At 42.8% G+C, this 25023-nt stretch overlaps 1 protein-coding gene across 7 annotated transcripts in view; it reads right to left on the reverse strand.

Moving 5' to 3' along the window:
- The window catches only part of TNK2 (tyrosine kinase non receptor 2), a 337552-nt gene that overhangs the window by 139250 nt on the left and 173279 nt on the right, over positions 1–25023 (reverse strand). For 4 of the 7 annotated variants that reach the window (XM_075340441.1, XM_075340440.1, XM_075340439.1 and 1 more), the window contains one exon: positions 272–449. In XM_075340441.1, the coding sequence (XP_075196556.1) occupies positions 272–434 (163 nt within the window). In that variant the 5' untranslated portion in view covers positions 435–449. Of the gene's footprint in view, positions 1–271; positions 450–14345; positions 15377–25023 lie in introns of those variants that run through there. The other 3 variants (XM_075340438.1, XM_075340436.1, XM_075340435.1) reach the window with 2 other exon arrangements.

Genomic DNA, 25023 nt, shown 5'->3' on the forward strand with positions numbered 1-25023 from the left:
TTTTGCTCATCTCGATATGCATCATTCAATGAAAGCAATAAACTGTAGTTACATGATGACACCTGTGGTTACCAAATACCACCGTGGGCGACATCCTGGTGCCAGGTACACAGGAGACGCATGGGGCACAAATATGGATAGAAAGATGCTGATAAATTAGCTGTCCAAATAAATGCAGAACACAATGATTTATATTAAGAGAGTAAAAAATATTTTTTCATAGCCAATTGTTGTGTGCGCACAGATAACTACCAAACCTAAATTGGCTCACCAGGCCGGCCCATGCCGATTTTCTCCAGATCTTCATTCTTGACGTAATCAAAGTGGGAAAGACGCGTGATGTTCAGGTCATCACGTATACGTAGGAAATACTGCTGCAGCTGCACTTCGCTCAGGAGCTCCAGAAGCCATTCTGAGCCCTCATCTGCCTGCATGCTACTGCCCAACCTCTGTGAAAAAAGCAAAGAAGAACGGAATCAGACATTATCAAATATGTGATACATGACGTTCTGACACTCTGTAAACCTTGGATGGTGATATACAGGCTTTTATTCTAATTCTAGAGACAGAGCTTCCTTGGTGTGTGAGAACCTGTGAGAAGCAAAGGGCTCCAAAGAGAAGCTGCTTCACTGGGAGATTAGGGCCGTAAAATCTGTCAACACTGTCAGGAGAATGGCTGTGTGTGATCGGTCCTGCTCCTCTGAAGCCTGTGTCACTTTTCACACTTCTCTTAGGCTGCTTTCACACATCCGGCTTTTGCAATGCGGCACAATCCGGCACTTTGCAGGAAAACCGCAACCGTTTTTTTTTGCTGCCGGTTGCGTTTTTCCTGCATAGACTTTAATTAGTGCCGCATTGTGCCGCATGGGCTTGCGTTCGGTCCGGTTTTTGCCGCATGCGGCAGATTTAGCCGATGCGGCGGCCGGATGGAACGTTCCCTGGCACGTTTTTTGCTCCGGCAAAAAAAAAACGCATTGCGCCACATCCGGCCGATGCGGCGCTTTTCCCAATGCATCCCTATGGATGCCAGATGCGGCGCGATGCGGCAAAAACCGCATCCGGCCGCCGAATGCGGTTTTTGCCACTGCGCATGCTCAGTAGCATGCCGCAAGCGGCAAAAACCGGACCGGCCGCATGTAAAAAACTTATGCAAAGGATGCGGTGTTTTCACCGCATCCGTTGCATAGGCTTCACAGCCGGATTGAGCCGCACAGCTCAAACCGGATGTGTGAAAGCAGCCTTAGACTTCCATATGTTATGGGAAGGTTGCTGCAGCAACAGAACCTGATAGTATACTATATGATGGTCGCTCCCTGTACATACGAGCGCTACCGTACCCTCACCTACCAATTAAGACCATAGGAGGAGGCTGCAGCCTCTGTGCCCACTACAACTCCCAGCCATTTTCACCTATTGATACCAACGTGGATGCCAATACATTTTCTACAAAGGTTACCACCCAGCTCTCCCACTCCCATTAAAGTGGTTGCTTGCTATGGACAAGCCATATTTGCTAGGAGCCCTAGAAGATAAGCAAATCCCAATGTCCCTGTGTTGTTACCCCGCAGAAATCTGCTGTTATCAGTGAGGAAAACTGTCCTCATATCTGGTTTCCCTGCAGCGCCATCTTGGAGGAAATTGAGCATTACACAGTTTCTAGCCCAGTAAATGGGTGGGAGTAACGTAATTCTCCAGAGGATGAGACGCCGCTCTTTATCACCACCCTGGCCAAGAGAGGAGGATCCTACACAGAAATCCCCCAAACAGAGCTCACAGATCCCAGAGGGGAAGAAATGTTTTGGGGTTTTTTTGTAAAATAGACAAGCGAATCCTTCTCCTCTCCCAATATCATTCTACAACCACACAGGCTCTCAGGCTGGGACCAAGAAAGCTGTGAGCCGCAATGCTCATCATGATGGTCTTACAGCTTTTACGCAAAGCAGCTACATTTTTTCCCCACTTCATACAGGAGGACAAATCAGGGGTTCAAAAATCTTTGCAAGTTTTAAAGGGGTTTTCCACTACAATGATATGACCTATGTACATGATAGGTCATCAATATCATAATGGTGGAACCTCAGCAGACTGCGGAGGCCAACTCTATATAAAGAGTGTGAAGAACAAACCACCGCACCGGTACAGCGGGAGTGTCGGCTGCCAGGCCTCCACACATTGTATATAGACCTATTCTAAGGTCAGTGTGATGGAAAACCTCTTTAAGCTGCCACTAAGTCAAAAATATACAGTTTTTGCTCTTATTTCTTTTCCGCTTATCCGCTGAATATTTAGCATTTTTGCAGTCTTTTCTCAGGGGCGTTGGCCACAGGGTAAGAATACTAAGTAGTGTAAAGACCACTGGCAGAGAATCCGGCAAGCCAGGCCTTCATGGAAAAGCCAGGGAAAATCAGAGCTAAATAAAAAAGCTCATATCCTACAACCGTATGGCAGATTAAAATAACACCCAAAAAAAGAATGGCGCACTCAGGGGAGCAGCGGAAATAGAAAACGAGCAAAAACTGGACACCCTTTCATTTGATGATCTTCTTAAGCCAATATAAAGCAGGCTCTTAGCATCCTGAAATTACAATCCACAAATGTGTTAATACCAGACACAGGGAAAAAAAGAAAAATAGACCTAATTATTATTATTATTATTATTATTGTTTATTTATAGAGCACCATTGATTCCATGGTGCTGTACATGAGGGGGTTACATACAGAATACATATACACGTTACAATAGACAGACTAGCACAGAGGGAAGAGGGCCCTGCCCTTGCGGGCTTACATCCTAAAGGATTTTGGGGAGGAGACAGTAGGTGGGGTGTAGGTTGGGCGGCAGCTCCGCACGGTGGTGGGGCGGCAGCTCCGCACGGTGGTGGGGCGGCAGCTCCGCACGGTGGTGGGGCGGCAGCTCCGCACGGTGGTGGGGCGGCAGCTCCGCACGGTGGTGGGGCGGCAGCTCCGCACGGTGGTGGGGCGGCAGCTCCGCACGGTGGTGGGGCGGCAGCTCCGCACGGTGGTGGGGCGGCAGCTCCGCACGGTGGTGGGGCGGCAGCTCCGCACGGTGGTCGGGCGGCACGGTGGTGGGGCGGCAGCTCCGCACGGTGGTCGGGCGGCAGCTCCGCACGGTGGTCGGGCGGCAGCTCCGCACGGTGGTGGGGCAACCTAATCACAACATATGGACAAAGAAGAAACCTGTATATGGACTGCATTCAAAAGTGATAACACTCAATTTTTTCACGTTCAGAATAGTACAATTGTGAAATTGCACCCGTGAATAAGGGCTAACGAGTATCCTAAAGTGAAATGTATGTAACCCCTCGGCGTCATGCCCATACAGTCTAGCATCTACAGAGGCCAGGCAGCAGACACGGGCGGGATTAGATAGCAATACCCAACCCACATATTAGCTATTCGGCAGCTCCTGTCAATCAAAAAGCAGAGCATTTATGTAACTTGCCTGTATTTAAGAAAGTATACATCCAATCTTACAACTACAGGTATGTATAGAATCAGCCTGATAGTGCAGGTATAGCACTGGCTTTAGCTTATATAGAAAAATCCTGGTGATTGGTGCGCTTTACGTTGTATGGAATTACGCAGGAGGCAGCTGCCACTTAAGGCTGTGCACACACTGCGTTTTTTATGCATTTTTTGTCACAAATCCACATGTCTATCCTTATGCCAGCAAAACTAATAAGAATTCTGAAGTGTTGTGTGCACGTTGCTTATTTTTTCGTGGCAGCTTTGGTGCAGAAAATAATCTGCAACAATCTCAATTCTTGGTAAGAAAAAAAAAAAAGCACAGAAAACGCACCAAATCCATGTGGTTTTGGTGCATTTTTCTGAAAGAAGATGTAGATTTGATGCAGAATATTTATGCACCAAATAGTCAGCATGCGCAAACAGACTGATAGTCAAAATAATACCATTACAAAGTCTCAGTGTAGCCCTGGCATAAATCAAGAGAATATAAGAACATTGCAATATATCTTATCAGAGAAATCTGCTTCTTTCCCCAGACATGAGCCACTTCTTCCTGTGCCCGACATCACCATCCACTCTGGAAAAACCACTGCTAAAATGTATCATGGTCAAAGGGCTGCCAACTCAGTGAGGCGTCAGATTACAGAGCCTATTAAACTCTATGAAGAGGAGAGGAGGAGTGAAAGAGCAGCACAATTCACAGCTCAGTACTGCTGTGTAATGTCCTCCATGCTGAGTGAGTGTGTGTGTGTGTGTGTGTGTGTGTGTGTGTGCCTGTGTGTGTGTGTGCCTGTGTGTGTGTGTGCCTGTCTGTGTGTCTGTCTGTTGGTGTGTGTGTGTGCCTGTGTGTGTGTGTGTGCCTGTGTGTGTGTGTGCCTGTCTGTGTGTCTGTCTGTCTGTTGGTGTGTGTGTGTCTCTGTGTGTTTGTGTGTGTCTCTGTGTGTTTGTGTGTGTGTGTGTGTGTGTGTGTGTGCGTGCGTGTGCGTGCGTGTGCGTGTGTGTGTGTGTGTGTGTGTGTGTGTTACAGAGAACGAAAATCAGAAGAAATCTAAGAAAAATGTGGAGACTGGTTAATGGGCATAAAAATATATCTCTAAATACACTGTGTTCCAAATGATTATGCAAAATTTATTTTTTCATAGTTTCCTAAATTAACTTTATGAATTGCAGTCATTGTTATTTTCCAGTCATCTACTATTCGAGTATAATTGAAATGTTTTTGATCAAACTGCCTATGAAAACAGTATATTTTTAAAAATAATAAACACTCAAAATGCACTTAAAATGTATGTTCCAAATTATTATGCACAGCAGAGTTTTCAACCTTTTTATTTTTATTTTGAAAAACAAAATGGTCAATTGTGAAATTATAAGCATTATCAGCTTATTACAAAAGGAAATCAAACAGTTTTCAAGTCAACACTTAATTCTAGGTGATGTTACATTTGCACATAGGACCCCTGGTTTGAAAAAAGCTTCTGAACTCTCTCATCAATTGAATTTGTCAGTTTTTGGATGGTTTGTGCTTCAATTGTTTTGCATGTGGACAGAATACCCTCCCAAAGCTGTTGCTTAGATGTGAACTGCCTCCCGCCATCATAGACACTCCTTTTGATGATACTCCAGAGGTTCTCAATGGGGTTGAGGTCAGGGGAAGAAGGTGGCCACACCATAAGTTTGTCCTCTTTTATGCCCAGAGCAGCCAGAGATGCAGATGTGTTATTTGCAGCATGAGACGGTGCATTATCATGCATGAAAATTATCTTGCTGTGGAATGCACGGTTCTTCCTCCTGAACCATGGCAGGAGGTGCTGTTTTAGAAACTCTACATAGATTATGGAGTTCATCTTTACCCCTTCATGGATCCTAAAGGGGCCGACAATCTGTCTCCCCATGATTCCAGCCCAAAACATTACTCCACCTCCTCCTTGTTGGCGCCTTAGCCGTGTTTTCATGGGGTGTCTATCAACCAGCCATCCTCCACTCCATCCATCTGGACTATCGAGCGTTGCACAGCACTCATCGGTGAACAAAACAGTTTGGAAGTCGATCTTCATGTATCGTTTGGCCCACTGGAGCTGTTTCTGCTTTTGTGCAGTGGATAGAGGTGGTCGACAGGATGGCTTACGCACAGCTGCAAACCTCTGAAGGACCCTGCATCTTGTTGTTCGGGGGACGTTGGAGGCACCAGTAGCTTCAAAAACTTATCTGCTGCTATGATAAGGCATTTTAGCAGCTGCTCTTTTAACCTGATGCAATTGCCTATTGGAAAGAGTCCTCAATTTCTCCTTATCAGCACGCACACGTGTGTGCTGTGACTAAGCTACATACTTCTTGATTGTGCGATGATCACAATGAAGTTTCTTGGCAATGTTGATTGTAGTCATGCCTTGACCTAAATACTCCACAATTTGTTGCTTCTCAGCAGCCGACACATCCTTTTCCTTTCCCATTTTGGCAAAAAATGTAGGCTGCTTAATAATGTGGAACAGGCTTCTTAAGTAGTCTTGCCTTTATTTGGACACACCTAACGCCAAACTAATGTGCACAGGTATCTGCAATTGCTTTCAGTGATATAAAGAGCCCTGACACACATCACCATCAATGAGTTTAAATGACACACAAAAAATGTCTAACCTTATCACTCCAAAACTCTTTTTGCATAATAATTTGGAACACAGTGTAAATCTAAATCTGTAGCCTATCAAAAAGTAAGAAGTTCAGCAAATATAACACTAAAGTCTATTTAAAGATGGTCTTAATCTTTATTGTAAAAACATACATAAATTGTGAATCATGTGGATAGAGAGAAAGTTATCAAAAGTATAAAGGTACAGAGTATCTATATTAATAGGAGGGTATACAGAAAAATATATAGAAGAGGATACCGGTAGAAAGGCTACATCTGACGATATATATTCACCAAGTGCCGTCATATGAAACCATGGTACAAGTAAATAGCACAGATGGCTGATACACAATCATGGAATCAGAAAGTATATAATGAGGGGCAATATAAGCCGAAAAAGTATATCGTAGAATCGCAGTCAGCAAAATGAGAACATAAAGTAACAAAAGAACTAAACCATACAAAATAGCAGAATGCACACAGATATTATAAAGATCTAATATACATAATGATGCAGGCGAGTAAAAAGATGAATGCAATGGTTTACATGCTATGAAAAGTGAACAAACTTAAATAGTGAGACAAGACACATGAAAAAGGGAGGCTGAAGGAGAAGATGCCCAGAAAAAAAGTCTAATCCCTCTGGGATGGTGCCTGCGACAAAGCACGTTTCATAAGAAAACTTCATGAAGGTGAGGCCTGAACCCACGTGTGTGCAGTGTATATGAGACATAGCGGCTAGTCTCCACACACCAGCTCAGAGACAACCGAAAATGTAACAAATGGCCTGCCAGGGAAAAACTGGGGGAAAATGCAGGATACACGGCAAAATGGCTAGAAATCCTGGTACTGCTAATGTACACATGACAACTTATTCTGAAAAGGACCATGAAACTATACGTACATTTTGACTGGAATCTCTGCAACTGTTACATTTCTACTGTACAATTTAGTTGCGTGTCCCGCATGTTGAAATATATATAAAATAAATTGTCTAATTGTCATTCTATAAACACTAATAGTGCTTTAAAAAAAAATCCATCCTAATCTCTTCACAGCATACAGAAATGTCTCTAAACAATGGGCAACACAAAAAGAAACTACAGTATAGGAAAAAACTAAGTTCCCCACTCGTGTGGATGCTGAAGAGCCAGGTGAAGATGCTGCCGGTGGGTACTCAGAGACGGCCGATGGAGCGAGCAACGTGATGAAGGGACAAGGAGTTCTCAGCACATCCAAATAGATTGATGTACCTTCCTCCTGTAAAAAGTAACTATTGCAAATAAATCATAAGCAGTAAAGCAGGCAGAAGCCTATCCAAAAATGCTCAAAAGAATTAACAGATTTCTATGTAATAACGACTTGCTGTGCACATGTTCAAGCTTTCAGGTTTATTTTTCCTGAATTGCTACTTAATTTTACACTCAAAGAAAGTTTCTCAATACATCATATTTACAGTCATATGAAAAAGTTTGGGCACCCCTATTAATGTTAACCTTTTTTCTTTATAATGATATGCAGGTCTGGGGCCATCCCAGTCCCCAGACCTGAATATCATTGAACATCTGCGGGATGATTTGAAGCGTGCTGTCCATGCTCGGCGACCATCAAACTTAAACTGAACTGGAATTGTTTTGGAAACAGGAATAGTCAAATATACCTTCATCCAGGATCCAGGAACTCATTAAAAGCTACAGGAAACGACTAGAGGCTGTTATTTTTGCAAAAGGAGGATCTACAAAATATTAATGTCACTTTTATGTTGAGGTGCCCATACTTTTGCACCGGTCAAATTTTGTTTAAATGCGGAATGCACATTTTCTGTTAGTACAATAAACCTCATGTCAATCCAGAAATATTACTCAGTCCATCAGTTATTAGATATATGAAACTGAAATAGCTGTTGCAAAAACCCAATTTGCTATAAAGAAAAAAGGTTAACATTAATAGGGGTGTCCAAACTTTTTCATATGACTGTTCCACATTATATGTAACCCAAACGGAGGCAATTAAAAAAACACTACTCATCATACCAAAAGAAGCCTTCAAAACCAGCACACCCAGAATCATTCAGCAACAATGACTTTCTGAAACTACCAAATATCAATGTGCCTTTATTACCAAAGGTCCTTGATGTACATCATGGTGCAGGAAGGAGTTAATCCAGGGTACAAACAAATATACTGTTCTTTAAAAACTGTAATAAAACCGTCCCACATTCCCTTGCCCTGATTGCCTTCATAAGTCAATTAAAGAAAAATGTGCCCACAATTGGAAGCACATGCCTTTCTAGGATAACTTGGACAGCTTTGCTTTTACTTGGAGGATTGAAAATAATCCCAACTAGCATAGAAAAAAAAGAGTCATCCGGACCCACCGAAATCAGTGGGATCGATTGACAGCGTAATGTGTATGTGGACGTCCCAACTGTCCCAGATGGTATCAGGGAAGAAAAGGTACCGGACCACTGAATTTCATTGGCCGATCCTACTTATGTTCCTGGTGTCAGTCCTGCTCTGACTGTAAGTAGATAGTAGAAGAGCTCTTGGCTAAGCAGAGTATGTAGGGATATCCCAGTTAGACAGCGGGGAGTCGGTTGACATTTGCTGTCCCGCCCGGTTAACAGAGCAGAGTGGAAAAGAAGCCACCGCTCCATTGACGTGACATCAGCAGAAGAAGCTCAATCACCGTCTGTCACCGCTCTGTGCCAGCGAAGAACGGCGCCGGGCACAACAGGCACGTAGTGCTTAGGTGCATTTATTACAAAGTCTCGGATAACCCTTTATCTTGTTCGAGGGAGACAGGAGAGATGGCCATCAGCTGATCTAGTGTGTGCAGGCCTTATGAGGCTTCATTTACACAGTCCAAGTATAATTTATTTTTCGGGTACAAAAATGCACGTTAAAAAGGCTGTCCGGCTTTAGGCTCTACGTGACCTGCGATGACAACCATCTAGAAATTCCAGGACAGTCTAAAAATATGGCACTTTTTTGCATTTTGCAAAAAAATTCAGAAGTCCATCTAATATATAAAGCTGAATATGTGTATGTCCGGGATTGGCATCTGCACCGTCGCAGCTACAGCCACAAAATTTTGCACACTCACATGTCTGGACCCCGAGAGCATCATAGGCTATGTTGTGAGATGAAATTTTAACCCCGCACGTTCCAATTTACCAATCAATTTTGCTCCTATCTACATAATGGGGAAAAAGTGAAATGAAAAGTGTATCCACACCGTCGCATTTACAATCACAAAATTTTGCACAGACACCTCATGTGACCCAGGGAACGTCGTAGACTATGATTTGACAGAAAAATACAACCCCGCACTTTACATTTACTCTCCAAAAAACATGCCTTCATTAAAGTAAATGGAGCCTGGAACTACAGGTTATTAGTAGGAGCTGTGATTGGTTGCTATAGGAACAAAAGACATTCATAGTATAAGAAGCTTATACAGTGCTGGCCAAAAAAGTATTGGCACCCCTGCAATTCTGTCAGATAATACGCAGTTTATCCTTGAAAATGATTGCAAATCACAAATTCTTTGGTATTATCTTCATTTATTTTGTCTTCAATGAAAAAAAAAAAAAATTGTCATAAAGCCAAATTGGATATAATTCCACACCAAACATAAAAAAGGGGGTGGACAAAAGTATTGGCACGGTTTGAAAAATCATGTGATGCTTCTCTAATTTGTGTAATTAATAGCACCTGTAACTTACCTGTGGCACCTAACAGGTGTTGGCAATAACTAAATCACACTTGCAGCCAGTTGACATGGATTAAAGTTGACTCAACCTCTCTCCTGTGTCCTTGTGTGTACCACATTGAGCATGGAGAAAAGAAAGAAGACCAAAGAACTGTCTGAGGACTTGAGAATCCAAATTGTGAGGAAGCATGAGCAATCTCAAGGCTACAAGTCCATCTCCAAACACCTGAAAGTTCCTGTGTCTACGGTGCACAGTGTCATCAAGAAGTTTAAAGCCCATGGCACTGTGGCTAACTTCCCTAGATGTGGAAGGAAAAGAAAAATTGGCGAGAGATTTCAACGCAAGATTGTGCGGATGGTGGATAAAGAACCTCGACTAACATCCAAACAAGTTCAAGCTGCCCTGCAGTCCGAGGGTACAACAGTGTCATCCTGTACTATCCGTCGGTGTCTAAATGAAAAGGGACTGTATGGTAGGCTACCCAGGAAGACCCCACTTCTTACCCCGAGACATAAAAAAGCCAGGCTGGAGTTTGCTAAAACTTACCTGAGAAAGCCTAAAACGTTTTGGAAGAATGTTTTGTGGTCAGATGAGACAAAAGTAGAGCTTTTTGGGAAAAGCCATCAACAGAGTTTACAGGAAAAAAAAAAAAAAAAGAGGCATTCAAAGAAAAGAACACAGTCCCTACAGTCAAACATGGCGGAGGTTCCCTGATGTTTTGGGGTTGCTTTGCTGCCTCTGGCACTGGAGTGCTTGAATGGTTGGTAACAACCACTGCTTGTTAATCCACACACTGCGTGCACTGCACACTGTGAGGATCCTCTGGTGACTGGAGCGTGACTGCAAGTATGTGTTTTACATGCGGTCACATGCAGACTAGACGTGGGCAGCCTTACTCATTGCAAGTGTATTAAGTGAGGCCAGCTATGTCTAGTCGGAATGTGACCGGAAGTATGCAGCATAATTATTGCTCGTTCCTGATGCCAGCACTAGAGAATCCTCGCAGTGTGCGTGATATGTAGGTTCAAAAGTTTGTGGTCACACAGAGTGACTGCCGACTTGTAGCCTAAGGCCAGACAACCCAAATAACAAAAAGAGGACACCTGTTTCTTCTATACTTTTTATTTAAAACACCACTCCAGCATTTCTTTTTATACTTCACCGCTGGAGTGGTATCACTAACGTCTGTTCCCTAGTAAAATAGTTAGCAGCTGCCGTTTTCTGCTCTTCCCAGAGCGGCTCTGGTTCCTTTCCGCCATCTTGTGACCACAGCTCCTGACTGACCGGGAGTCAGAGGTAATGGTCACAAGCTTTTAATACAACACTGGAGCGATTAAGCTAGGCCATATCTTGCAGAAGACGACCTAAGCGTTAGGCTGGTTTAACATCAGCGGTATTCTGCCACAATGCCGGATCCGTTAAAAATGCGGTACATTTCGATATGGTTCAATGGACTCGCGGCAAGATAGATACACATGAGGCCGCATGTGACCTTATCTTGCTGCGATTCCATTGAACTGTAATGCATTTGTGCCGGATCCGGCACTGCGGCAGAATACCGCTGATGTGAGAGCAGCCTTACTGACAACAGAAGAACATGGCGGCTGGTGAGTATACCAGCCTTGAAATAGAGAAAGATTAACTCAAGGTGTAAACTGTAACACCTAATAATAAAATCACAGTACCAAACTGCACTATGTGAACTAGACCTGAATCTGATCTCTTTAGGCTTGAGTCCCTCAGGCAGTCTGAGTTTCAGTTCATATAGTGGTATACAGAGGTTTCCGTTGTCAGCTTCAGAAAGACATAACAGTGCCATGTCCCATCACATGCTGCACTATGGAGGAACCCAGAAAAAGCTAGAACTGGCAAGCTTGCAGTTGGGCAGGAATACTTGGGCATACCTTGTGGTTGTTTTTAGATATCCAGATAACGCCTATTATATTAATATTAAAAACCCTTTTAAAGTTGTTGCTTCACATGGAGCTTTTTATGCCGAGAGAAATAAATGGTTGAGTGAGGTGAAAGCTCAGAATATACTTAACTCTACAACAATAGCAACGTGAAAGTGAAAACGCTAAAATAAAGTGGCCATTTTGGACAACTATATCATTACATCCTGTGATACACACACCATGCTTCCTATAATGAGGTGTGTCCAATAACAGCACAACCAAAGAATCTAAATAGTGTCATCTTTGCCAGAAAAGTGCCACCTCTAAGCAGTGCCATTGGAGTGCCCTCCATTCCCAATAGTGCCATTTCCCAATAAGCAGCACACACCTCTGACTGCTCTATAACTTCTATTTGCTCCCCAAATAATTAAAAATGTGTCTGTAAATGGGTTATTTAGGCCTTAGAAACAGTTTCATATTTAAAGTGTAAATCCTTACGTTAAAAAAGGTATCACCTATCCTGCTCCATTTTTTCTGTATATAATTCTGGAGATGTTGAGAAAGCTTCTTCTAGCAGTCCCAGAGAATGAATGGACCTAGTGGAGCACCATACATGCTCAGCTTCATGTTCCATTTCACCATGTCCTGCGGTCCAATAGTGAACAGGAAAGGGAGGATCAGGAAGCTCCCAACATTAACATATAACTTTCAATGTTTATATAAATATGGAAACTTCTAATAGGGATCACTGATCCTTAAGATCCAAGTTGGCTGAACCTGTTGATTTTGGCAGGACTTGGCAACCATCAAATGTATATAAGGGTCTCCGTCTTTCTCAGGACAGATGACATTGACAAAAGGAACGATCACGCATTTTAATTTTAAATAAAAGTTGTGCTTTCTAAAAAAATTGGCATAAATAAATAGTACAGGTAAATATAAGAAACTTTTTATATGTCTTATCTGCTTCTTTTTCCACTTATGAGCTACTTCTGCTCCTCCCCAATTCCTGAACTTGTTATCCCCTCTGAAAAATAAACAGCCCAACTGTCTTGCTGAAATCAAGACCATCTACTAGCTCACTTCAGGCTACACCTCATATTTTACTTTATGTACAGGGAAGGGTGGGGAGAAGTGAGGAGCAGAGTAAGAAAACAGGAGAAGAGAGCCACAAACGGCTGAGCTTTCTAACAAGTCTATTACCTCAACCCAGAACTGGAATCACATCAACACAGCTGAGGCCTGCTGTATGATTTCTTCCGTGCTGTTGCTTCTTTCTGTGTGCAAACTAAGGGATGAAGAGTAGGAATCCTTTTCTGTGTGCTGTACATGAGAGACATCAGAGTAGTTTGTGTCCTCCCACCCACTCAAAGTCAATTACAAATTAAGAGATAGAGCCAGCAGAGGAGGAAAAAACACATTACACGAAGCAGCACTTTAGCTCCACTCAATGTTTATATCCAGTCGTTGCTGGAGCAAAGAACAGCTGATCATGAGGGTGGTAGATGGTAGACCCCCACGGATCTGATACGGATCACCTACCCAATACTGATAGGCCATCAATATGCCTGGACAACCCATTTAAGACATCTCAAATAAGCTTTAAACTAATTTCAGGTGAAACAACTGCTTGTAAAATACAATGGATATTGTATGGATAATGTATAGTATTCAGTATGTAGGTTATTGGATCGTAATGGCACAGTAGACAAACTAGTCAGATTAAGGCTATGTGCACACGTGGCTTTTTGTGTCTTTTCATGCGTCTTTCCTTGCTTATTTTAATCAATAAAAGCAAGGAAAAAGCATCCCAGCAAAGTCTATGAGAGTCCTGACTTGCTGGGCACATGCTGCTTTTTTTCTCCTTGAAGCAGCATGTCAATTGTTTCTGTGTTTTTTTTCTGTGTTTGTATAATCCCCTGCAATGCTATACCACTACAATGGATTATATTGCAACACTTCGCCTCACACACCATGAATACAGCATGGTATGTGAGGCTCTTCGTAGCTCAGTAACCCGGGGGTCGTCAAGGTGACAACCCAGGGTTACTATGGCAGCGATCAGGTTTCTGTGATCGCATTATAGGGACCCGATCGCCAGGGAGAGGTAAGTGATCCCTATCCCTGCCTTCTGAATGCTACGATCGCAGTGATCGCAGCATTTAGGGGGTTAAAATGCCGAAAGCGGCGCGATCACCGCTCTGGACTATGAGAGGTGGGTCCCGGCTCTAACATCAGCAGGAGACCTAGCTGCAATCGCGGGGGTACAGCGCAGGAACCCCCGCAATCGAAATGACTAACACAAAAGCACCAAAAAAAGCAGGAAAAAATGCAAATGAAAAAATGAACAAATGCAAGTAACAAAAATGCACGTTTTTTCAGCTGCTTTTTTCCTTCCAAAACATGCTTTTTTGTGTGCAGAAAAGAAGCACACAAAAAAAGCAATGTGGGCACATAGTCTTAAGAACACAAATTTGGCATAACCACACAAAATTACACCTAGGATTCATTTCTAGAACTCAGCTGCTGAAAATATTATTTTGGACAAAGTTTAACCAAAACACAATTATATGAAAACCATAACAACATGCTAAGCAGCAAATAAAATAGTACTTACTTTATAAATATTAAAATAAGACAAAAAAGGTAGGGAGTTCTTCCATGCTTGAAAACGTTTCATATTTACAAAATTCATAATCCAAAAATAGACAAGGAAAGGAAAATATGAAAGGTTTACTGCAAAATATACAGGCTCCAGGTCCTTCCAGTGGAGCAGATGTGAGTGTGTGTCGGACATCCCACTATCCCCTCCGGAGCTGTGTGTAGCAAGCACGCTGGTCCCTCCGGATAGCCCACCTCAGGACGGCTGGAGGCCTGCAGAGACCCTAGCTCGGTTCCTCCAGACACACAGACATATTGTGGGTTCTTGTATTGACAATGATTTCAGCATTGCTACTTTCTTCTAAAATCACCAATTGACATAAAATAAACATTTGCCTTCTGAGGCCAGAAAAAATTGTAGTTGTTTTTTGTAAAAAATGGCATCATGTAGTAAAGAGCTGCAGATGTAAACAACCAATGGCCGCCGCATTGGGGAGAAGAGGCTCCTAATTCAGCAAATGCCAGAGTGTTTACAGGTTTTCTGGGGATGATTACAGCTCAACAGCTAAAAGGCAAATTAATAAGGAAATATATAGTATGGATAAAAGTGCCAGGCAAAAGGGTATGCTGAAAACTGGCCGAGCCGAGGACTGGGAGCTGTGAACACATCCATGACATAACTGCAGTGCTAAACATCAGTAAAAATGAGTGGAAATCTGCCCCCATAGTGGGTCACACCAACAATTTAGCATCCCAGTGGCCTTTGACTTTGGGACCAGTCAGGTCACTGGAAGAATTGTAAAGTAAAAGATATCAGCAGGGAAGTTTCAGTGTCAGATCCATTCCAGGTACTTCTAGGGTCCTGATCAGGACTGTGATCTCCCTTCAGTGAGGCGGATCTAGAAGTGTCCAGGATGAACAGTGATCACGGTCCATTCCAAAAGGCAAAAGATCCCAGAAAGAATCCGGTCCGGCTACATTACAGGGCAGCACTGGGCTGAAGCTGGGAGGCTTCCAGTGTGTCGTCCTCAGCGTATCCCGGCCCTCTCTGCCTCTGACAGCACACTCACAGACAACTTGTTCAGAGGGTGTAGCCTGTGGTCCCAGCTCATTCCTAGAAGCACAATCTACAGGGGCTGTAAGCTTTCCCTGCTAAAAACAGACGCTCAATGGTGTTCACATGGCTAGCTACTTGAATCAAAGCCAAAGGGTCAGATTTAACTGCAGGATGGAGAGTTAATTTCCTGTGGGAGCCTCTATGGGGATTTAAAACAGTCCCTCTCTCTCATCTGTCAACATCCCCTTAACCCCCTCACTGCCAAAGGAGACTGCCACTCACTGGTCATTGTAGGTATCAGCATCCACAGGGTGCGGGTGCTGCAGCACAGGAAATTAATGGAGAACGGAGGAATGTCCTACATGATGGCTTTCAATCTGGACGATGTTTCTCCTATTGTGATGGATAACGTGTACCTCCAATATACATTACAGGCAATGTGAAATTGTGATATTGCTTTCTATGTGTAACATGTAAATCTATGAAGGACAGAAAAAAATGAATTATAAAGATGTACCCAAAGTGCAATCACAGATAGTAGGGGAGATAATAAATTATCTGTAAAATACACTATGAAATACGCACAGTAAGGTATATGTCACCTGTTACTCTGCTCAGGTAGGCTTACAGATTGCACAGGGATTGGCAGGGTGTACTAATTATATTATACACCGTGTGCAGAATTATTAGGCAAGTTGTATTTTAGAGGGGTTTTTTATTATTGATCAACAACTATGTTCTCAATCAACCCAAAAGACTCATAAATATCAAAGCTTAATAGTTTTGGAAGTTGAAGTGGGATTTTTTTTAGATTTGGCTATCTTAGGAGGATATCCGTTTTTGCAGGAAACTATTACTGTGCAGAATTATTAGGCAACTTAATAAAAACCATATATATTCCCATCTCACCTGTTTATTTTCACCAGGTAAACCAATATAACTGCACAAAATTTAGAAAGAAACATTTCTGACATTCAAAAACAAAACCCCAAATAATTAGTGACCAATACAGCCACCTTTCTTTATGATGACACTCAACAGCCTACCATTCATAGATTGTCGGTGCTTGATCTGTTTACGATCAACATTGCGTGCAGCAGCCACCACAGCCTCCCAGACACTGTTCCGGGAGTTGTACTGTTTTCCCTCCCTGTAGATCTCACATTTTATGAGGGACCACAGGTTCTCTATGGGGTTCAGATCAGGTGAACAAGGGGGCCATGTCATTATTTTTCCATCTTTTAGACCTTTACTGACCAGCCACGCTATGGAGTAGTTGGATGCATGTGACGGAGCATTGTCCTACATGAAAATCATGTTTTTCTTGAATGATACCGACTTCTTCCTGTACCACTGCTTGAAGAAGTTGTCTTCCAGAAACTGGCAGTAGGTCTGGGAGTTGAGCTTCACTCCATCCTCAACCCAAAAAGGTCCCACAAGTTCATCTTTGATGATACCGGCCCATTCCAGTACCCCACCTCCACCTTGCTGCCGTCTGAGTCGGAGTGGAGCTCTCTGCCCTTTACTGATCCATCCTCTAGCCCAGGGGTCTCAAACACGCGGCCCGCGGGCCGCATGCGGCCCCTGAGGCTGTTTGTTGCGGCCCGCAGACCCCGTGACAATCGCGGCTCTATGCTGCGGGTCGGCGCCGGCAGGAACTTTACTGCATTTGAATCCATCTGCGGTGCCGCGCAAGGAGCTGTCAGTTCTATCCCAGTTGCTGCTGCTGTCTGCCAATCAGATGCAAGGAGGTGACGTCATACAGCGACGTCACTTCCTTGCATCTGATTGGCAGGCAGCAGCCATTGGTCCAGACACAGCTCCTCTGCGCGGCACCGCAAATGGATTCAAATGCAGTGAAGTTCCTGCCGGCGCCGACCCTCAGCACAGAGCCGCGATCATCACAGGCCGCGACAAGCAGGTAAGGTACGTGCTCAAGTTCAGGACCCGCTGCGTGCTGGACACAGCGCGTCCTGATCGGCGGGGCCGCAAGTCTACTCCTTAGGAGACCGCAGCTGCCCGTGCCTGCGATCAGGGGTTCGGGCCGCTGCGGTCTCCTCGCTGTGCTCTGCCTAGGGAGGACGCTTCAGACGCCGCGGCATAAATTCACATGCTGCGGCCTCTGGAAGCCACACCGCAGTTCCGTTTTCACTGCGGGCCGTACACGCACAGGGGGCATGGGATTTTTAGAAATCCCATGCCAACTGTGCTTTTACCATACATAGCAGGGTTTTGGACGCAGCTGAAGCATGCTGCATCCAAAACTCTGCAAGTACTGATCGTGGGCACACAGGGAACGGAGGAAAGGTGAGATTTTTTTTTTTTGTTTGCGTATTACTAAAGGATGGGCAGAATACTACAGGGATGGCCACAATACTACAAGGGTGGGCAGAATACTACAGGGATGGCCACAATACTACAAGGGTGGGCAGAATACTACAGGGATGGCCACAATACTACAAGGGTGGGCAGAATACTACAGGGATGGCCACAATACTACAAGGGTGGGCAGAATACTACAGGGATGGCCACAATACTACAAGGGTGGGCAGAATACTACAGGGATGGCCACAATACTACAAGGGTGGGCAGAATACTACAGGGATGGCCACAATACTACAAGGGTGGGCAGAATACTACAGGGATGGCCACAATACTACAGGGATGGGCAGAATACTACAGGGATGGCCACAATACTACAGAGATGGCCACAATACTACAAGGATGGGCAGAATATTACAGGGATGGCCACAATACTACAAGGGTGGGCAGAATACTACAGGGATGGCCACAATACTACAAGGGTGGGCAGAATACTACAGGGATGGCCACAATACTACAGCGATGGCCACAATACTACAGGGATGGGCAGAATACTACAGGGATGGGCAGAATACTACAGGAATGGGCAGAATACTACAGGGATGGGCAGAATACTACAGGGATGGGCAAAATACTACAGGGATGGGCAGAATACTACAGGGATGGCCAGAATACTACAGGGATGGCCACAATACTACAGGGATGGCCACAATACTACAGGGATGGGCTGAATACTACAGGGATGGCCACAATACTACGGGAATTGGCAGAATACTACAGAGCACAATACTACAAGGATGAGCACAATACTACAAGGATTGGAACAATATTACTGGGCACAATACTACAGGGCACAAGGATGGGCACTATACTACTGGGCACAATACCACAAGGATGAGCACCTTACTACAGGGCACACGGATGGGCACATTACTACAAGATTTTGGCTAAGATTACTATATGATGCTGCTAATTGTAAAACAATTACAAGAAGGTGATAAAATGTAAAAAAAAAAAAAATCCTAAAGCATGACTTTTTTTATTTACATTAAAAATGCTTTTCTGTATATAAACTTAACAAAAAAAGTGCACGTTTGTTATAATAAACAAGCGAAAAATGTTTACAAAAGTGATCCAAGATGTATAGAAAAAAAAACATGGATTCATTAAAAATGTTCACTTTGTCCTGCAAATAATGCGGCCCCCCTCACTTTTTTTTTTCTATATGCGGCCCATACACCCAGCTGAGTTTGAGACCCCTGCTCTAGCCCCTCCATCTGGCCCATGAAGAGTTACTCTCATTTTATCAGTCCATAAAACTTTTGACAAATCAGTCTTAAGATATTTCTTGGGCCAGTCTTGACGTTTTATCTTATGTTTCTTGTTCAAAGGTGGTCGGTTTTCAGCCTTCCTTACCTTGGCCATGTCCCTGAGTATGGCACACCTTGTGCTTTTTGATACTCCAGTAACGTTGCAGCTCTGAAATATGGCCAAACTGGTGGCAAATGGCATCTTGGCAGCTTCACGCTTGATTTTCCTCAATTCAATTATTTGGCAGTTATATTGCATCTTTTTACCCAACACGCTTCTTGCGGCCCTGTTGGCTATTTGCCATGAAACGCTTCATTGTTCGGTGATCCCGCTTCAACAGTTTGGCAATTTCAAGGCTGCTGCATCCCTCTGCAAGACATCTCACAATTTTGGACTTTTCAGAGCTCGTCAAATCTCTCTTCTGACCCTTTTTACCAAAGGAAAGGAAGTTGCCTAATAATTAATCACACCCTATATAGGGTGTTTATGTCATTACACCACACTCCTCCTCATTACAGAGATGCACATCGCCCGATTTATTTAATTGGTAGTTGGCTCTCAAGCCTATACAGCTTTGAGTAGGACATGTATAAAAAGTATTGTGATCAAAATACTCATTTGCCTAATAAGTCTGCACGAGGTGTGTACACACACACACACACACACACACACACACACACACACACACACACATTTCACCCACTGTGTGTGTGTGTGTGTGTGTGTGTGTGTAAGTATTGAACATGTCACCAATTACTAAATAAATATTTCTAAGAGCGCTATTGACATGGATTTCTCACAAGACGTCTATAACAATCCATCCAATCCACACAGGCAAACAAAACAAACCATAGATGTTCATAAATTTAGTGATGTGTAATAATGAGAAATGACACAGGGAAAAAGTATTGAACATGCTTACTGAAATGTATTTAATACTTCATACAAACGCCTTTGTGGCGATGACAGCTTCAAGACACCTCATGTATGGAGAAACTACTCGTATGCATTGCTCAGGTGTGATTTTGGTCCATTCTTCTACAAACACTCTTCAAATCCTGAAGGTTCTCTGGGCTCCTTCTATGAACTCTGAGCTAATTCAGTTCATTCCATACATTTTCTATTGGATTCAGGTCAGGTGATTGGCTGGGCCATTATAACACCTTTATTTTCTTTTTCTGAAAACAATTGAGAGCTTCCTTGGCTGTGTGTTTGTGATGATTGTGTTGCTGAAATGTTCCCCGTTATTTTACCTTCATCATCCTGGTTAATGGCAGCTGATTTTTATCAAGAAAGTCTCAGTATATTCATCCTTCCTTCAATTACATAAAGTTTGCCAGTGCCGTATGCTGAAAAACATCACATCATGATGTTTCCACTTCCCACCTCCAAACGTCACTGTTGGTATGGTGTTTTTGGGGTGATATCCAGTGTCTTTTGGCCTCCAAACCTGGTGTGTATGACATCCAGAGAGTTCAATTTTGGTCTCACCTGACCAGACGATATTCTCTCAGTATTTCACAGGCTTGTCTAAATGTTATTGAGCAAACTTTAACAGTTAGCCTGGGCTAAGCCTAGCAGATTCTTCTCCAAAATCAAGACTAAGCTCAAAGATTTCTGAGGAAATGTTAAACTTGCTTGTCAGACATCAAAGTAAAAAATAGGACTATCAATTACATAACACTGAGCTTTATTTACCAACTAGCTGTAGTACCAGAACGTTGGCCAGGATAGTAACTATCTCTCTGTCTTTGTCCCAGTCTCTGTCTGTCTGTCTCTGTGTGTCTGTCTGTATCAGTTTCTCTGTCTGTCTCTGTATCAGTTTCTCTCTATCTGTGTCTGTCCATCTCTCTATCTCTGTCTCTCTGTCTGTGTCGTTCCCCCGCATGTGTCGTTCCCCCGCCTGTGAGAAACACGTGATGGTGTCTCCGCGGTGTTGGATGTTGATCTCCCTAAGGTCAACCATCCTTGCTTATGTAGTCTTCTACTAGGCATTGCTCCCACTAGCCAGTTTCCTACTCCACACTGATGAGGGGCAAATACCCCGAAACAGCTGTCTGTGGATGGATACCATGTTTGGCATTGGTGGTCTCCTTGACTGGAGACTGCCCTTCCCGTGGTTGTTCCTTCCCGGTGAAAGACCTGGCTAGTTTCCTGCCAGCGTTGAGAAACATGTGATGGTGTCTCCGCAGGCTTTCTTGTTTTGAACGTTCCCCCGCCTGTGTCGTTCCCCCGCCTGTCTCTTTTCCCGTCTGTCTATTTCTTTCCCTGTTTCTTTCCTTTTCTGTCTCTTTCCCTGTCTCTTTCCTTTTCTGTCTCTTTCCCTGTCTCTTTCCCTGTCTCTTTCCCTGTCTCTTTCCCTGTCTCTTTCCCTGTCTCTTTCCCTGTCTCTTTCCCTGTCTCTTTCCCTGTCTCTTTCCCTGTCTCTTTCCCTGTCTCTTTCCCTGTCTCTTTCCCTGTCTCTTTCCCTGTCTGTTTGTCTCTTTCCCTGTCTGTGTCTGTCTGCCTCTGTCTGTCTCTTTGACTGTCTGTCTCTCTCTCTCTTTCTGTCTCTCTCTGTCTCCCAACAGACATCTTATTACTTCACACATAAGCTTCTTATACTGACAATTTATTTTGTTCTTATAGCAACTAATTACAGCTCCTATTAATAATCTAATAGCTCACAGCTCCATTGACTTTAATAGAAGCAGGTTTTTTGGAGAGTATCTGTAAAGCGTGGGGTTACATTTTCCTGTCAAAACATAGTCTATAATGTTTCTTGAGTCACATGGGGTGTCTGTGCAAAATTTCGTGATTGTAAATGCGATGGTGTGGATTCCTTTAGAGGAGACACACACACACACACACACACACACACTCAGCTTTATATATTAGATTTGGTCATGTAATAGCATTAAAATCAATTTTGTCAGTTCCAAGTAAGCATATTATGGGCTGCACTGTTTTTTCTAGGATGATTTGGCAGTGGCCTACATACAGGGATTCTAGGTAGTATTTGATTTAATGACGTTGTGTTAACAAAGCATGAGAATAATAAAATCAGGGCTGCATCTCTCACAGCAAATTTTTGTGCAGAAGCAGGGCATTCCCACGCTCATCATATACACACGTAGGAATGGATATCCATTTATCCAAACACGTCCTTCAGACTGCCATGTTATCAGAAGTGCCTGCTGCTGAACCCAAGCTGAATTTCCCTATGGAAAGTTAATGGTGCCTTATAATAAAGGCTCACAAACCAAGTTGTCATATTTAAGCAATACATATTTATGATTTTTGCAATCTTTTATAACCATAAAATGTGCCGTAAATGTATAAATGGTGCAGGTGCCTGCTGTCTGGATTCCTGGCCACCATGATTTCGACATCTCACATACAATGAGGGGTCTACAGATTTGTCACAAACCTGAAGGGAATCCTGATATCAGCCAAGTCAATGAGAATCCTGAAGTTTTGTGCATGTTGAGTATTTTCTCCTTGCAGATTTGGTGCAGAAATAATCTGCAGCATGTAAATTCTTGCAGTGTTTTTGCTGCAGATTTGTACAGAAAAACGCATAACAATGCAAGTTTCTGCCGCTGTGTTTTTTCCTGTCTGGAGATGCAGAAATAGTGCCGAAATTTTTCCACTAAACTTGTATACATACCCTTGGTACCAGGGTGGATAAAAATCAATGTTTTTTTTTAAAAAAAATAAAATAAATCGGATTTTTTTAATTTAAATCGGATTTTTTTGATTTAAATCGGATTTTTTTGATTTAAATCGGATTTTTTTCAATAAACTGCTTTTTGAGGAAAATATTTTACCATCCAAAGGTTCTTCCATCATGAGATAAAGCTGAGTTGTTTAACCCCTTAGTGACGGAGCTAATTTTCACCTTAATGACCAGACCAAATTTTGCAATTCTGACCAGTGTCACTTCATGAGGTTATAACTCTGGAACGCTTCAACGGATCCTGGTGATTTTGAGATTGTTTTTTCGTCACATATTGGACTTCATGTTAGTACCAAATTTAGGACAATATTTTTTGCATTTATTTATGAAAAAAATTGAATTTTGGCAAACATTTTGAAAATTTAGCAAATTTTCAACTTTTGAATTTTTATACCGTTAAACTAGAGATTTCTGTGACACAAAATAGTTAATAAATAATATTTCCCACTTGTCTACTTTACATCAGCACAATTTTGGAAACAAATTTTTTTTTTGTTAGGAAGTTAGAGGGGTTCAAAGTTTATCAGCGATTTCTCATTTTTACATCAAAATTTACAAAACCATTATTTTAGGGACCACATCACATTTGAAGTGACTTTGAGAGGCCTAGATGACAGAAAATACCCAAAAGTGACACCATTCTAAAAACTGCACCCCCCAAAGTACTCAAAACCACATTCAAGAAGTTTATTAACCCTTCAGGTGCTTCACATGAACAAAAGCAATGTGGAATGAAAAAAAGCAAAAATTAAATTTTACCTAAAAATGTTGCTCTAACCCAAATTTATTCACTTTTAAAAGAAATAACACAACAAAATGGACCCCAAAATTTGTTCCCCACTTTCTTATGAGTGCGCCGATACCCCACATGTGGTCAGAAACCTCTGTTTGGACAAATGGGAGGGCTCGGAACAGAAGGAGCAATATTTGAATTTTGGAAAGCAAATTTGGCTGAAATAGATTGCGGGCACCATGTTGCATTTACAGGTTCGCTAAGGTACCTAAAACAGAAGAAACCCCTCACAAGTGACGCCATTTTGGAAACTAGACCCCTCAAGGCTTCTATCTAGGGGTATAGTGAGCATTTTAGATCCACTGGTACTTCACAGATTTTGTTAACGTTACGTTGTCATATTGAAAATTTTAATAATTTTCTCAAAAATGTTGCTTTAGCATCAATTTTCTCACTTTTTCAAGAGGTAATTCCAAAAATTTGACCTCAAGGTTTGTTAACCACTTTTTTATGAGCGCGGTGATATCTCACATGTGGTCTGAAACCTTTGTTTGGACAAATGGGAGGGCTTGGAACGCAAGGAGCAATATTTGAATTTTGGAAAGGAAATTTGGCTCAAAAAGATTGCCGGCACCATGTCGCATTTGGAGGTCCCCTAAGGTACCTAAACAGCAGAAACCCCGCACAAGTGACCCCATTTTGGAAACTAGGCCCCTCAAGAAATTTATCTAGATGTTTGGTGAGTACCCTGAACCCCCAGGTGCTTCACAGAATTTTATAACGTTGAGCCATCAAAATAAAAAAATAAAATGTTACCACAAAATTGTTATTTCAACCAGGTTTTTTCACAAGGGTAACAGGAAAAAAATCACCATGAAATTTATTGTGCAATTTCTCCTGAGTTTGGCGATACCTTATATGTGGTGGAAATCAACTGTTTGGGCGCATGGCAGGGCTCGGAAGGGAAGGAGCGCCATTTGACTGCAAAATTGTCTGGAATCAATAGCGGATGCTATGTTGCAATAGGAGAGCCCCTGAGGTGTCTATACAGTGAAGCTCCCCAACATGTGGCCCCATTTTGGAAAATAGACCCCTGAAGGAATTTATCTAGATGTTTGGTGAGTACCCTGAACCCTCAGGTGCTTCACAGAAGTTTATAATGTTGAGCCATGAAAATAAAAAAATACATTTTTACCACAAAATTGTTACTTCAACCAGGTAGCTTTTTTTTTTTACAAGTGTAAAAGGAAAAAATTCAGCATAAAATTTATTGTGCAATTTCTCCTGAGTATGCTGATACCTTATATGTGGTGAAAATCAACTGTTTGGGTGCACAGCAGGGCTCGGAAGGGAAGGAGCGCCATTTGACTGCACAATTGGCTGGAATCATTAGCGGACGCTATGTTGCATTTGGAAAGCCCCTAAGGCCTTGTGCGCACTAGGCGTTTTTGCCGCGTTTTTAGCGGCGTTTTTTACCGCGTTTTTGTGCTGAAAACGCAGTGACATTGCTTCCCCAGCAATGTCAATGGGTTTTCAGAAGTGCTGTCCTCACA

Source organism: Anomaloglossus baeobatrachus, chromosome 3 (assembly GCF_048569485.1).
Source record: "Anomaloglossus baeobatrachus isolate aAnoBae1 chromosome 3, aAnoBae1.hap1, whole genome shotgun sequence".
NCBI lineage: Eukaryota > Metazoa > Chordata > Amphibia > Anura > Aromobatidae > Anomaloglossus > Anomaloglossus baeobatrachus.